We start from the raw sequence: 16,159 nt of genomic DNA on the forward strand, positions 1-16,159 counted from the left end.
CTTTGTATTGAGTTGTGGACTCCTATAGAGCAGCTACACACAATAACCAAGCTTGAGTGGGTTAACAGGTTAGAATACAATAAAAACTGTTATGCTAATTTTTCGGCCCTTTGTATTGAGTTGTTGACTCCTATAGAGCAGCTACACACAATAACCAAGCTTGAGTGGGTCAACAGGTTAGAATACAATAAAAAACTATTATGCAATTTCTTCCGCTCTTTGTATTGAGTTGTTGACTCCTATAGAGCAACTACACACAATAACCAAGCTTGAGTGGGTTAACAGGTTAGAATACAATAAAAACTATTGTGCTCATTTTTCGGCCCTTTGTATTGAGTTGTGGACTCCTATAGAGCAGCTACACACAATAACCAAGCTTGAGTGGGTCAACAGGTTAGAATACAATAAAAACTATTATGCAATTTCTTCCGCTCTTTGTATTGAGTTGTTGACTCCTATAGAGCAACTACACACAATAACCAAGCTTGAGTGGGTTAACAGGTTAGAATACAATAAAAACTATTGTGCTCATTTTTCGGCCCTTTGTATTGAGTTGTGGACTCCTATAGAGCAGCTACACACAATAACCAAGCTTGAGTGGGTTAAAAGGTTAGAATACAATAAAAACTATTATGCTCATTTTTCGGCCCTTTGTATTGAGTTGTGGACTCCTATAGAGCAACTACACACAATAACCAAGCTTGAGTGGGTTAACAGGTTAGAATACAATAAAAACTATTGTGCTCATTTTTCGGCCCTTTGTATTGAGTTGTGGACTCCTATAGAGCAGCTACACACAATAACCAAGCTTGAGTGGGTTAACTTCAGGGGATTTTCATTTTGACCGCTTTTCCATTATACCAGTATAAAAACAATGTCCATACATGTGAGGTAATTAGCTAATTAGCAATCTAATCTAATAGCCAAGAAATTTGGAGTTGAATTTACATTTAAATGTGTAATTAGTTTTCATATCCAGATGTGATTGAAATCACTGTATGAATTGCTAATGCTAATTAGAAATCCAATGCTAATAGCCAAGAAATTTGGAGTTGAATTTACATTTAAATGTGTAATTAGTTTTCATATCCAGATGTGATTGAAATCACTGTATGAATTGCTAATGCTAATTAGCAATCTAATGCTAATAGCCATAAGCACAAACAAAAAACCCCTGAAAAGCGTCTTTTTTGTCACATACACCTCTTTGAATAATGGCACAAAAATATTATGAGGATAATAATAATATGAAAATATGATAATGACAGTATATAAACAGTATATAAAATGTACTTTAATAACATGTATCTGAATTATGTGCATGTTAGAATTAGGGTAGGTGAGTTCAAATTAATTATATTATTATTACTACAGCTAATATTAACATGATTTAATATTAAAAAACCAAAAATGTGCCATTAGAATGTCAAAGCAAGGCAGAAAAATGGACTTTTAAAGGGTATAACACGACAATTAATTGCGGTCTCGCTCATGCAAACGTCATGCATTGTTTGTGTCAGCACGCCAAAGACGGGGCAGTGACGGGACATTGCTGTGCGACATTTGTTATATTTGTTATATATTTTTAGTGTTATTACTTGAAAAAGACTCATTGTGTGCACAGCGACAGTTGCCCCGGGCAACAAGAGTCAGGCCATAGTGAACAATTTGGTCCAGTCCTTTTGGAATTCCGCACATTTCTGCATAAAATCACCCTCAAATGTGATCTGATTTTTGTCAAAATCACACAGATGAAAAAACAGTGTCTGCTTTAACTGAAACCACCCGAACATTTATAGGTTTTCATATTAAAGCAGTTGATCTGCGTTTGTCAAAACTGCCTTTGAACACAGCAGTGTGGGGTTGTCTGAGCGGGACAAGTTGTCACAGCTGCCATGTTGTTAGTTGTCATGTCATATTCATGTCATAAACGTATGCATATGCAGTCATTTTTTGTGGTGGCCCCCCCACAAATAGATTTGCCGCTGCCTGCTTGCCCTCGCTCATCAACATTATAATGGGACTGTGGCTTGTCGTTACAACTCTTTACAGTAGGGGGCGGTATGCATTTTAAAGGTGACTATAGGGGTGTTATTTAATGTCCCGAAGGCTCTAATAATGTAAAAAACACGTTTTTGTAAACAGTTTTTCTATGTTCTAATTACAAAAATAATACATTTCTAAGTAGTATTTGAGTAATTTCTAATTGTAATATGTAAAGGTGACTATAGGGGTGTTATTTCATGTCCACAAGGCTCTAATAATGTAAAAAACACATTTTTGTAAACTGGTTTTCTATGTTCCAATAATGAAAATAATAAATTTCTAAGTAGTATTTAAGTCATTTTTAATTGTAATATGTAAAGGTGATTATAGGGGTGTTATTTCATGTCCAGAAGGCTCTAATAATGTAAAAAACACATTTTTGTAAACAGGTTTTCTATGTTCTAATTACAAAAATAATACATTTCTAAGTAGTATTTGAGTAATTTCTAATTGTAATATGTAAAGGTGACTATAGGGGTGTTATTTCATGTCCACAAGGCTCTAATAATGTAAAAAACACATTTTCGTACAGGTTTTCTATGTTCCAATAATGAAAATAATAAATTTCCAAGTAGTATTTAAGTAATTTTTAATTGTAATATGTAAAGGTGATTATAGGGGTGTTATTTCATGTCCAGAAGGCTCTAATAATGTAAAAAACAAATTTTTGTAAACAGGTTTTCTATGTTCTAATTACAAAAATAATACATTTCTAAGTAGTATTTGAGTAATTTCTAATTGTAATATGTAAAGGTGACTATAGGGGTGTTATTTCATGTCCAGAAGGCTCTAATAATGTAAAAAACACATTTTTGTAAACAGGTTTTCTATGTTCTAATTACAAAAATAATGCATTTCTAAGTAGAATTTGAGTAATTTCTAATTGTAATATGTAAAGGTGACTATAGGGGTGTTATTTCATGTCCCGAAGGCTCTAATAATGTAAAAAACACATTTTTGTAAACAGGTTTTCTATGTTCTAATTACAAAAATAATACATTTCTAAGTAGTATTTAAGTAATTTTGAATTGTAATATGTAAAGGTGACTATAGGGGTGTTATTTTATGTCCAGAAGGCTCTAATAATGTAAATAAACACATTTTTGTAAACCGGTTGTCTATGTTCTAATTACGAAAATAATACATTTCTAAGTAGTATTTAAGCAATTTCTAATTGTAATATGTAAAGGTGACTATAGGGGTGTTATTTCATGTCCACAAGGCTCTAATAATGTAAAAAACACATTTTTGTAAACAGTTTTTCTATGTTCTAGCTACGAAAATAATACATTTCTAAGTAGTATTTAAGTAATTTCTAATTGTAATATGTAAAGGTGACTATAGGGGTGTTATTTCATGTCCCGAAGGCTCTAATAATGTAAAAAACAAATTTTTGTAAACAGGTTTTCTATGTTATAATTACAAAAATAATACCTTTCTAAGTAGTATTTGAGTAATTTCTAATTGTAATATGTAAAGGTGACTATAGGGGTGTTATTTCATGTCCAGAAGGCTCTAATAATGTAAATAAACACATTTTTGTAAACCGGTTGTCTATGTTCTAATTACAAAAATAATACATTTCTAAGTAGTATTTAAGCAATTTCTAATTGTAATATGTAAAGGTGACTATAGGGGTGTTATTTCATGTCCACAAGGCTCTAATAATGTAAAAAACACATTTTCGTAAACAGGTTTTCTATGTTCCAATAATGAAAATAATAAATTTCTAAGTAGTATTTAAGCAATTTCTAATTGTAATATGTAAAGGTGGCTATAGGGGTGTTATTTCATGTCCACAAGGCTCTAATAATGTAAAAAACACATTTTTGTAAACAGTTTTTCTATGTTCTAGCTACGAAAATAATACATTTCTAAGTAGTATTCAAGTAATTTCTAATTGTAATATGTAAAGGTGACTATAGGGGTGTTATTTCATGTCCCGAAGGCTCTAATAATGTAAAAAAAAACCATTTTTGTAAACAGGTTTTCTATGTTCTAATTACAAAAATAATACATTTCTAAGTAGTATTTGAGTAATTTTGAATTGTAATATGTAAAGGTGACTATAGGGGTGTTATTTTATGTCCAGAAGGCTCTAATAATGTAAATAAACACATTTTTGTAAACCGGTTGTCTATGTTCTAATTACGAAAATAATACATTTCTAAGTAGTATTTAAGCAATTTCTAATTGTAATATGTAAAGGTGACTATAGGGGTGTTATTTCATGTCCACAAGGCTCGAATAATGTAAAAAACAAATTTTTGTAAACAGATTTTCTATGTTCTAATTACGAAAATAATACATTCCAATTGTAATATGTAAAGGTGACTATAGGGGTGTTATTGCATCATCATAGCCAATTATGCAAATTGGCCGATGACATCATTACACAACTTGAGCTACAGTATACTGGACCTGTACTCATGTGCGTTAGTACGAATAAGAAAAATGTAATTCAAACGTTGACATCTATAAGATGAGGCCGTCGGTTTCTGTTACCACCTACCGTGGCTGGCGTGATGCTTGTTGCTATGGTTACAGCCCAGCACCCTTCATTTAATCACGGCCCTAATTTACCTTGACTTGGACGTGTATAATTACTCATATGTTATGCGGCTAATAAAGCTGCTAGAGTGATGGACTGTGACAAATAACATCAGCTAACATAACATCGCCCCTGTGTAAATATTTCCATATACTGCTGAGGTGCGGCATGCAAACAGGATGTCAGAATCCATATCCAGTGATGCCGATAGCGCAGGCTGGTGCTTTAGGAGGCGACAAAACGCGTTCATGCATTAATCTCATTATGCATTCATATACTTCATGTTTTTTGGAACCCCTTGAAAGTAAAAAAAAATTGCACTTTAAAGTAATTTTATTCCATCATTATTATCAACGTCAGTATTATCCACCATGCAAAGACCTGCTCGTGTTTGGAAGTATCTCACAAACCCTGCAACCTTCAGTGGATCTCGCCATCACTCCACACAAAGCTAATGTGACCTGACACATCTGCACTGTGTGTGTGTGTGTGTGTGTCCCTGGGCATGGATTGTGGCTCAAGGTATGAGCTTTATGTATGAAGAGCTTCCAAAGCAAAGGTTTAGCGGTTGCTGGCTTGGAGGGCATCTTTGGTTACGTAACTATTTTTTTTTTTTAGGTGAAATGAGTGTGGTTTTTCGAGGAGTTAGATCACACTCACTTCCTCTGACAGGCTTGTACTGAAAGGAAAGAAAAGTAATAAAATCGAAATGTCCAACAACATGGAAGTGAAATACAAATAGGTGTGAGGATACATAGCTAGAAATCTGCAAAATACACAAAACCGTATTTGCTTTTCCTTTGGTTCAGGGTACTGAAGTACTTCCTTTTGCTCCAGCACTGCCCTAAGTCCCCTTTCGGGAAAAATGTATCTCCTGACAAAGCTTTTTACTTCATCGTTGTTACAAATGATGCTGCTGGAAGCCCAGCCAAGCCACATTTAACTGTCATTATCTGGATGGCCTTCAAACTTTGTGTTTTCAGAAACACAATTTTTATGAAGTGATTAAATGTTCCTCATAGTCTTCAATTTCACTGAAAAGTCAACTTTAATGACACATGCAACTTTACATGTTTGTTTATGGCTTTTTGGAAGCTAATTTTTCTACTCCTGAATCACACAAATGCCGAATTTAATTTCATTTGAACATGCATCAGATTCCAATTGAGTGCATCCCATAATCAGTTCCCAATTCCACATGTCCAAAAGGAGTAGGAAGAAGCAAAGGTTATTAAATCCTACCCCTCCATCTGGTACTTTTACAATCACTAACTGTTACATTTGTTCACTTCCTGCTTTTTTATTTTTATTTTTATTTTTATTTTTATTTTTATTTTTATTTTTATTTTTATTTTTATTTTTATTTTTATTTTTATTTTTATTTTTATTTTTATTTTTATTTTTATTTTTATTTTTATTTTTAATGGTAATGGTTTAATTTCATTTGAACATGCATCAGATTCCAATTGAGTGCATCCCATAATCAGTTCCCAGTTCCACATGTCCAAAAGGAGTAGGAAGAAGCAAAGCTTATTAAATCCTACCCCTCCATCTGGTACTTTTACAATCACTAACTGTTACATTTGTTCACTTCCTGCTTTTTTATTTTTATTTTTATTTTTATTTTTATTTTTATTTTTATTTTTATTTTTATTTTTATTTTTATTTTTATTTTTATTTTTATTTTTATTTTTATTTTTATTTTTATTTTTATTTTTATTTTTATTTTTATTTTTATTTTTATTTTTAATAGTAATGGTTTAATTTCATTTGAACATGCATCAGATTCCAATTGAGTGCATCCCATAATCAGTTCCCAGTTCCACATGTCCAAAAGGAGTAGGAAGAAGCAAAGCATCTGGTACTTTTACAATCACTAACTGTTACATTTGTTCACTTCCTGCTTTCAAATGAAACTCTAATTGTAACATCCAATGTACCCTCCACTTATTTGCAGTGACTTTGTTCAAATCCTCAAAAGGCCGCAGCAACATGCTGATGCAGCCGTACGTCATCGTAAATCAAAACAGGCCTCCATTTTTTTTTTCATTATCTATTAATACTACCGCCGCTGCTTTCGCTCCAGCTCCTGCACCGTGTCGTTCTTCACAAAAGTTTCCCTTTTCTTAAAAGGCACAAGCAAAGAAAGATACATCTTCAAAGTTTGCTCGGCTTGTGATTGATTTGCTCGTTGCCTCCGTGGTCTGCTGCACGCGCTCGCAGCTTCAGAGTGTCGATTGCGCAGCTGGCACAGAACACATACACTAAATTAGCGGGGGGAACTAATGGCGTGGCGTAACCGCCATTAATTCTCCATGTCACCCACAGGGCTTCTTAATTAGCCGTAGCAATAGTCAATATTTACACATCATGTTTGTGATGTTTCGTTGAAAAGGAAGCGTTGTTATCATGTGAACTTTTGTTTTCGCAACTCTTGTTTGCTTAATAATTAAAGCGGCTTCTCTCTTTTTCAGAGTCGGGAAGATTCGCATGGGATCGCCCGCAGGCAACTCGGTGAGTCTAATAACAAAAGGGAAGCAAAAGAACAAAACAAAAATCTGAAGGAAGCCCTTTGTTCCACACCCCCGAACATGACTGGGAGAAGGCTGGTGGAGCCGAGACGCTTTAACCCTTCGATGCACGAGTGACTGGACCCTACATTCTTCCATTTTTGACCCACTTATGGAAGGTTGGGGTCGTAACACAAAAACAAAAAAATCTTAAAATGTAAGTTAAAAATGTGAATGGCATGATATTAAAAACATGTTTTTTTAGGAATACCTGGAATATGAAATGATGACAAATTTTAATTACAAAGATATTTCAAGAAAACAACCTGACCGGGTCATTTTTGACCCACTTATGGAAGGTTGGGGTAGTAACACAAAAACCAAAATTTCTTAAAACGTATAAAAGGCAAGTTAAAAATGTGAATGGCATGATGTCAAAAACATGTTTTTTGAGGAATACCAGGAATATGAAATGATAATAAAATTTAATTATGAAGATATTTCAAGAAAACAACCTGACCGGGTCATTTTTGACCCACTTATGGAAGATTTCTTAAAATTTCTTAAAATGCATAAAAGGTAAGTTTAAAATGTGAATGGCATGATATAAAAACATGTTTTTTAAGGAATACCTGGAATATGAAATGATAAAAAATTTTAATTATGAAGATATTTCCAGAAAACAACCTGACCGGGTCATTTTTGACCCACTTATGGAAGGTTGGTGTAGTAACACAAAAACTAAAATTTCTTAAAATGTCTAAAAGGTAAGTTAAAAATGTGAATGGTATGCTATCAAAAACATGTTTTTTGAGGAATACCTGGAATATGAAATGATACAAATTTTTCATTATGAAGATATTTCAAGAAAACAACCTGACCGGGTCATTTTTGACCCACTTATGGAAGATTTCTTAACATTTCTTAAAATGTATAAAAGATAAGTAAAAAATGTGAATGGCATGATATCAAAAACATGTTTTTTTATAGGAGGACCTGGAATATGAAATGACGAAAAATTTCAATTATGAAGATATTTCAAGAAAACAACCTGACCGGGTCATTTTTGACCCACTTATGGAAGGTTGGGGTAGTAACACAAAAACAAAAATTTCTTAAAATGTATAAAAGGTAAGTTAAAAATGTGAACGGCATGATATCAAAAACATGTTTTTTGAGGAATACCTGGAATATGAAATGATAAAAAAATTTAATTATGAAGATATTTCAAGAAAACAACCTGACCGGGTCATTTTTGACCCACTTATGGAAGATTTCTTAAAATTTCTTAAAATGCATAAAAGGTAAGTTAAAAAATGTGAATGGCGTGATATTAAAAACATGTTGAATATGGAATATGAAATGATGACATTTCATTTTTGACCCACTTATATGCATCTAAGGGTTAAGCAATAAAATCAGCACACTTTGTTAAACGCTAGTATTTCAATCTATTATGAAATGTACAGAAGCCTGGTTTATTTTTTGTTTAATACTTTTGCTGAAACCAAAGTTTGACATTCCTTCTAACTATTTTAGTTCATAATTTCATAACCACATGTACCCAAGTGTATTATCCAATTGTGTTACTTGTGCTCTTAATCAAAAGCATTGCTGTTTAATTATGCCTTTTCAGGATAATGAAATATATTTCCCGTATTTTATTTAACACTTCATAAATTGATTAAAACCTTAGCTATGGGAAATAATGCGGATGTATGAAATGTAATGAAGTGTAATTTGTACACAGGAGTGAAGTACCGTTAAATTGTTGAGGGTAGAATTGTTCTTTTTTTTTTTTTTTTTGAATTGCTAAATTATTTAATCTCATCTCCGCCGCAGTTTGGCAGCTGTCAGAGATGTCTCCCGTAAGTAGCGTCCCACTTCGGGCGGGGAGCATATCCCACCGCCATTTTTCTTTTTTTACTCTATTTTTTATTGTTCAGCTTTTATGTGTTTTTCATTCTCACTGCAAATGCAATAGCAGCAAACTTGATGAGGTTCTCGTTTATAGCAGATTAAAAGAATGAGGGGGTGGTGAGAAAACGATGCTATCCAGCACCAACCAAGACGGATTGCCTTTTTTTTTTTTGCACCGGTCTTGTGAAGAACATTGCTATCTATAGGAGGAACAAAGGCCCTGAGATACCTTTAAATATAATACCCAAAAAATAATACAATTTCACTGCAAGCTGCCCATCACTATCAAACATGAATAGAAATAACGAGGGCATAAGCATCATGTGATGCTAAAGAAAGTTTATTATTTGGTCTCACTACTGAGTTATGTAAAAGCACTGTTGGATCCACTATATATAATATTATAATATACGTATGTAATATTACTATTATTGCACTTTCCTAACATTTTTAGGGCCTTAACACATAAAAACACTGAAATGTCATTTATTATATACATTTTATTTATATAAGAAATACATTTATTTATTATATAAATAAATGATTATTTATTAATTTAATTAATTATTACAATAATTATTAATTATTATTAATGAGGAAAATATGCATCTTTGTAATGTGTTTTGAAAATAATCAGACTTTCTGTGAGACCGTATACTAGCAAGAGTACTCGATCAACTCCGCTTTTTCTACTCTGAACTACTTTGATACCCCAAAATTCCCTCCAAATCTGGAAGTCAATTAAAAAAAAAAAAGTTAATTAAATTATTATTATTAAATTATTGTTATTAAATTAGAAAGATTCAAGAGTTTTTTTTCAAAAATAAAAATAAAAATAAAAATAAAAATAAAAATAAAAATAAAAATAAAAATAAAAATAAAAATAAAAATAAAAATTATAGTAAAAGTAAAAGTAAAAATAAAGAAATAATAAAATAGAAAAAATAACAAAATAGAAATAAATAAAATAGAAATAAATAACAAAATAGAAATGAATAAAATAGAAATAAATAACAAAATAGAAATAAATAACAAAATAGAAATAAATAATAAGTAAAAAAAAAGTATTCTCATGACGCTAAAGGTTGCCGACCCCTGTTCTACACAGTCCGATCTTGTCAAAAATGTTCAAGTGGGTTTAGCATAGGACATTATATGACAGCATGGGCACCTTGAGATCAGTGTCAATCCTCATTGTCATAACTACCTTCTCACAGGTGGTCATAAAAGACAATGACTTGCTTACTCCCGTTGGAACGAATCGAGAACACATCACATCCACAGCAAGTTAACGCATAGCATAAATCAACTTCTACGTGGGCTATAAACAACAGCTAAGTGCCAAACATAACGCGTAAAAAATGTTTTATTTTTAAGTGCCGCAAGGCATGCCGGGTATCAACAATATGAGCTATGAACAATAAAACATTGGATATTAAGAGTATGTCGACTTCCCTGACAAACTCAAATCAAGCAAAAATGCAACAAACGCAACAAAATATTGCGAGAGACAGTACCACACTACCCAGCATGCCTTGCGGTAGAACTATATGGGTGTCCTTTTTGTACAAGTTACAGTTAGCATCTGACTATTCCCTGTCCGACTTAAGCGTGCCACAATAGAACTGCACGTCATGTCGCCCGGAGGGCCAGGTTAAGATGGTTGTAGTGTTTAGAACCACTTCTATACTTTATTCACAAGTATAAAATATAAAAAATATATATATAAATATAAATATAATTTAAACATTTTTTTAAAAATAATAAATGATATATAAATATTTTTTTATTTTAATAAAAACGTTAATAAAAAAATATATTTTTTCTATTTTAATAAAACCTTTAATAAACCTTAAAAAAAACGTTCTTCACTTTTAAAAATGGAGGCCAGCATGTTGCCCGGAGGACCAGGTTAAGATGGTTGGCGGACCTACTGTGGCCTACAGGCCGCACCCCAAGCTCTAATCCCCTCCAGATTTTAGAAGTAAAATAGAAATAAATAAAATAAAAATAAATAAAAATAAATAAAAATAAATAAAAATAAATAAAAATAAATAAAAATAAATAAAAATAAATAAAAATAAATAAAAATAAATAAAAATAAATAAAAATAAATAAAAAGGAAAAAAAATAATGATTTCTTTCCAATTTTTCCTTATACAAATACAAATACAAGTAAAATTATAAAAATACAAATAAAAATAAAAATAAAATGAAAAAAATATAAAATGATAAAAATAGAAATAAAAATAAAATGAAAAAAATAATAATAATAAATGAATAATAAAATAGAAATAAATAGAAATAAAATAATTAAAAAGTAAAAATAATAAGTAAAAATAAAAGTATTCTCATGACACTATTATATAATTATCATTTGTAATTACAGTATATTAAATGTAATATTAAGAATTAACTCATCTTTTTTCCCTCCTCACATGACTCATTTGGACAGTGACATTTCCTGAGGAAAGCTGAAGATAAATCGGCCACACTTGTTCTCCTACACGGCAATTATAAGTCTCCATTATTAATCAAGGAATGTCTGATTGAAAGTCACCTCGCTTTTTTTTTTTTTTTAAATAGCTACCTCAAAGTCCTCGCTATTGAAATGGGTTTTTATGATACCTTCAGTTGGTCTCCATGATGCGGGTCGGTGAGGTGACAAAGATTATTTCGTGCAGTAATCTTCATGATGTTTGGATGGCCGGGTAGTCAGATCTGCAGTGTATGGAAATGAGACATTGACAGTCTCCATCACGTGTAATTACGGTTCGGGAGCGAAGACGGCGGTGTCTTGGCAGAATCATTGTTCTCCTTTTTTCCACATGGCCCCCGCTTTGCACATTTAGACTTCAGAACACATTTGTCGTTTCAAATGAGGAGTCCTGTAGCGAGCACAAGTGTGGTACTTGTACACAGTCCGGGTTGTCCTCCATCCTTGGATGCTCAGTTTTTTATTCATTTATTTTCACCAGGTTCTACAGAGATGTTGATGTTTTGGCTTTCCCTTTTCATGACTGTTGTGCTGGTGTAATTACGATAGTCGTTAAAACTAATAGCATTTCAAGGTAAGAAAGAGCGATGGCGCTTGCAAAGTAGCAACTGTAACAGTTTGAGTGGAGACGGATATTTTTCATTGGGTGGTCAAGGTGAGACGATAACTCACAAGGAATGGCAATTAGTTGATATGAAATGTCTAGATGGACGTTAGCCACGTTTACATGGACCCAAATATAAATATAATATATTGCATTCGTTTTATTTGCCGAAACAGAAAGAATGTAATCTTTGTATACACCTCATTCCCAAAGAAAAGTACCAATCCCAATGAATATATAATGGGATTCATGGGGGTGGAATATTCAGTTTCCCAATCCGATTGAGATATCTTGTACCCGCTCAAACGGAAAGTTGTCAGACTGCGTTCTTCTTCGTGGTGTTTTTCTTCTTCTGTTGTTTATTGCAGCTTTCATGTGCATTAGCGCCATCTGTGGAACAGAATCTAAACACTTATATACGCCATTCACAAGTCCACTTTTATTCATTCATTCATTCATTCATTTTCTACCGCTTTTTTTCCTCATGAGGGTCGCGGGGGTGCTGGAGCCTATCCCAGCTGTCTTCGGGCGAGAGGCGGGGTACACCCTGGACTGGTGGCCAGCCAATCACAGGGCACATATAGACAAACAACCATTCACACTCACATTCATACCTATGGACAATTTGGAGTCGCTAATTAACCCGGAGAGAACCCACGCATGCACGGGGAGAACATGCAAACTCCACAAAGAGATGCCCAAGGGTGGCCAGTTTTTATTAATATATAAAAAATAAATAAATAAAACATTTTTATAATTTTTTAAATATTTTAATAAAAAAATAAATAATATAAAATGAATAAATAAGAATATATATAATATTAATATTTTAATAAAAACCTAAATAAAATACATAAATATTTTTTTTTATAAAAACTTTAATAAAAAAAATATATACATATATCTATATGAAAAATGTCTAGAGTTTAATTCTAAAATATTAGCAAGATTGAATTTTATCTTTTCCTATTTAAATTTATCCCGGGTTCGAGCAATCGGCACTGGACTGCTAAGGAAAGTTTGTTTTTGATTCAAACTAAATTCCAAGACTGGACGAAGGAAAAACTGGCAATACGGAGTTATTCCAACAAGTGAAAGAAAAACTCGGGGAAGTCGGTATCACGTGATGTTGATGTTTACGTTTTACTGGGCATGCCCTGACTATTTTGCGGCGCATGGAGACAAGAGATTGGAATATTGCTTTCCATGTATACCATTTTTCAGTTTTCGGAAAGATTCCATTCAGAAAGAGGACAAACTCATATAAACGTGGCTACTGGGGTGGCCGAGGGTGGAATCGAACTCTGGTCTCGGAGCTGTGAGGTCTGCGCGCTAACCACTCGACCGCCGTGCTGCCCCCTGACTTAAATTGTTTGGTAAAAATTGGATTCAATTGCTCTTTAAGTCTCCTTAGGAAGAAGGTTCAGTTATTTATTCCTTCCCCTTCTGTCATTGTTTGCTATCCTCATTAAAATATGAAATCCTACAAATGTTTGGGTGGTTTTAGTTAAAGCAGACACTGTTTTTTCAGGTGCAAGTTTTGACAAATTTATTTTCCTGGTTAGTACCTTTAGTCAAGGTGCTGACACAAGATATCTAGATGCTCTTGGGGAGATGCTGACTTCCTCCTGACACGACCTCGTGCTTCCCGAGATTCTCTTCCGTATGCGGGTTGCATAATGTTCACATTGAGACGTCAAAAGACACGTAATGAAACCTTTCCACACACCTGCACGGCGCGCTGATGAAGATGACAGGAGCGCCCTCCATGCCTCCTCCTCGTCATCCGCCGTGCCCGTCGCTGGAAGGAAGTGTCATCATTGATTTGTGTTAATGAGGCAAAGAGGCTGCAGGCGGTGCGGCATATGTACACTCACACGCCTACAAACGCGTAACATATTTCACTTTGGCGCCCTTGATCCTTTTAATCACGCCGAGGGGGGTGGCGAGCCTCGTATGCGGAGATGGCGAGCAGACTGAGTTTGCCAGAGGCCAGACATCGGCGGTCTTAGGATGAAGGCTCCACACTCTGAGAAGATGAGAAGGAGGAGGAGGCCTCCTGTGTCTCATTTCATTCAATATATCTCAATGTCTTTTTTTTCCCCCTCCTAAGCTCTTTCACCGGAATATTAAAGGAGTCGGGAGGTCGAAGGAACACAGTATTTTTCTCCTCCCGATTCCTCTGGTGAATTAATCTGCTCCAAGGTGACCGAGGCTTTTTGACTTTAGACCCCCAAGGAACCCTCAGTGTTACATTTTAAAGGTATACCATTTTTAACCGAGTTGCATCTTTCATCACGTATCTGGTGTTGCTCGTTTGAGATAATTTTTTTTGTACACTTTTTCACGTTCATACAGCACTGGAGGCATATACAAAATAATAATAATAATGATAACATTAAATATGAATTTATATCAAGCTGTACAGCGGTCGTGTGGTTAGCGCGCAGACCTCACAGCTGAGTTCAATTCCACCCAGTTAGCATGTTCTCCCCGTGCATGCGTGGGTTTTCTCCGGGTTTCTTTGAAAAGGGCGAGAATTTGTCAAAACTTGCACGTGAAAAAACAGTGTCTGCTTGAACTAAAACCACCCAAACATTTGTAGGTTTTCATATTTTAATGAGGATAGCAAACAATGACAGAAGGGGGAGGAATAAATAACTGAACCCTCTGCCTAAGGAGACTAAAAGAGCAATTAAAACCAATTTTTACCGAAAATTTAAGTCAAGGGGCAGCACGGCGGTCGAGTGATTAGCGTGCAGACCTCACAGCTCGGAGACCAGGGTTTGATTCCACCCTCTCGCCCGTATGAATGTGAGTGTGAATGGTTGTTTGTCTATATGTGCACTGTGATTGGCTGGCCACCAGTCCAGGGTGTACCCCGCCTCTTGCCCCAAGACAGCTGGGGTAGGCTCCAGCACCCCCGCGACACTCGTGAGGAAAAAGCAGTAGAAAATGAATGAATAACATTAATTATGAATTTATATCAAGCTGTACGGCGGTTGTGTGGTTAGCGCGCAGACCTCACAGCTAGTTCACAACTGAGTTCAATTCCACCCTCGGAGTTGGCATGTTCTCCCTGTGCATGCGTGGGTTTTCTCCGGGTTTTTTAATTTTTTTTTTTTTTAAAGGGCGAGAATTTGTCAAAACTTGCACCTGAAAAAACAGTGTCTGCTTGAACTAAAACCACCCAAACATTTGTAGGATTTCATATTTTAATGAGGATAGCAAACAACACAGCTCGGAGACCAGGGTTCGACCCTCGGCCATCTCTGTGTGGAGTTTGCATGTTCTCCCCGTGCATGCGTGGGTTTTCTCCGGGTACTCCGGTTTCCTCCCACATTCCAAAAATATGCTAGGTTAATTAGCGACAAATTGTCCATAGGTATGAATGTGAGTGTGAATGGTTGTTTGTCTATATGTGCCCTGTGATTGGCTGGCCACCAGTCCATGGTGTACTGTACTGTACTGTACCTCTCGCCCAATGACAGCTGGGATAGGCTCCAGCAACCCCCGCGATAGACCCTAGCGGTAGAAAATGAATGAATAATAATAATAATAATTACCACTGTTATTATTATTCCTGATACTACTATTCCTTTTACCACTACTTCTACAAATACTACTACTAATAATGATGTTCTTTATTATTCATTATATTTCAATTACATTTTAATGAGATTTTATGTTTTTTTTTCTTCGATAGCATTGTAGTTTTATGTCATAATAATAAAAAAAACACTCCCAACAAATAGGTATGAATATGAGTGTGAATGGTTGTTTGTCTATATGTGACCTGTGATTGGCTGGCCACCAGTCCAGGGTGTACCCTGCCTCTTGCCCCAAGACAGCTGGGATAGGCTCCAGCCACCCCCGCGAGCCTCGTGAGGAAAAAGCGGTAGAAAATGACATTTGTTCACTTCCTGCTTTTTTATTTTTTTATTTTTATTTTTAAAAATATATCACCTCGTACTGAAGTATGATGTTCGGCTTGGAATAAGCTATGGAAATAAATGTTACTTATCTGATAC

General features: G+C 34.4%; 1 protein-coding gene across 1 annotated transcript in view; it reads left to right on the top strand.

Moving 5' to 3' along the window:
- b3glcta (beta 3-glucosyltransferase a) overlaps window positions 1-16,159 on the top strand; it is a 69,026-nt gene that overhangs the window by 15,233 nt on the left and 37,634 nt on the right. Inside the window, exon 3 of the mRNA XM_058079025.2 lies at window positions 7,072-7,111. Coding sequence (XP_057935008.2) covers window positions 7,072-7,111 — 40 coding nt within the window. The remainder of the gene's footprint in view (window positions 1-7,071; window positions 7,112-16,159) is intronic.

This window comes from Doryrhamphus excisus, linkage group LG8 (assembly GCF_037039965.1).
Source record: "Doryrhamphus excisus strain RoL-2023G ecotype Guam linkage group LG8, RoL_Dexc_Guam_v1.1, whole genome shotgun sequence".
Classification (NCBI taxonomy): domain Eukaryota; kingdom Metazoa; phylum Chordata; class Actinopteri; order Syngnathiformes; family Syngnathidae; genus Doryrhamphus; species Doryrhamphus excisus.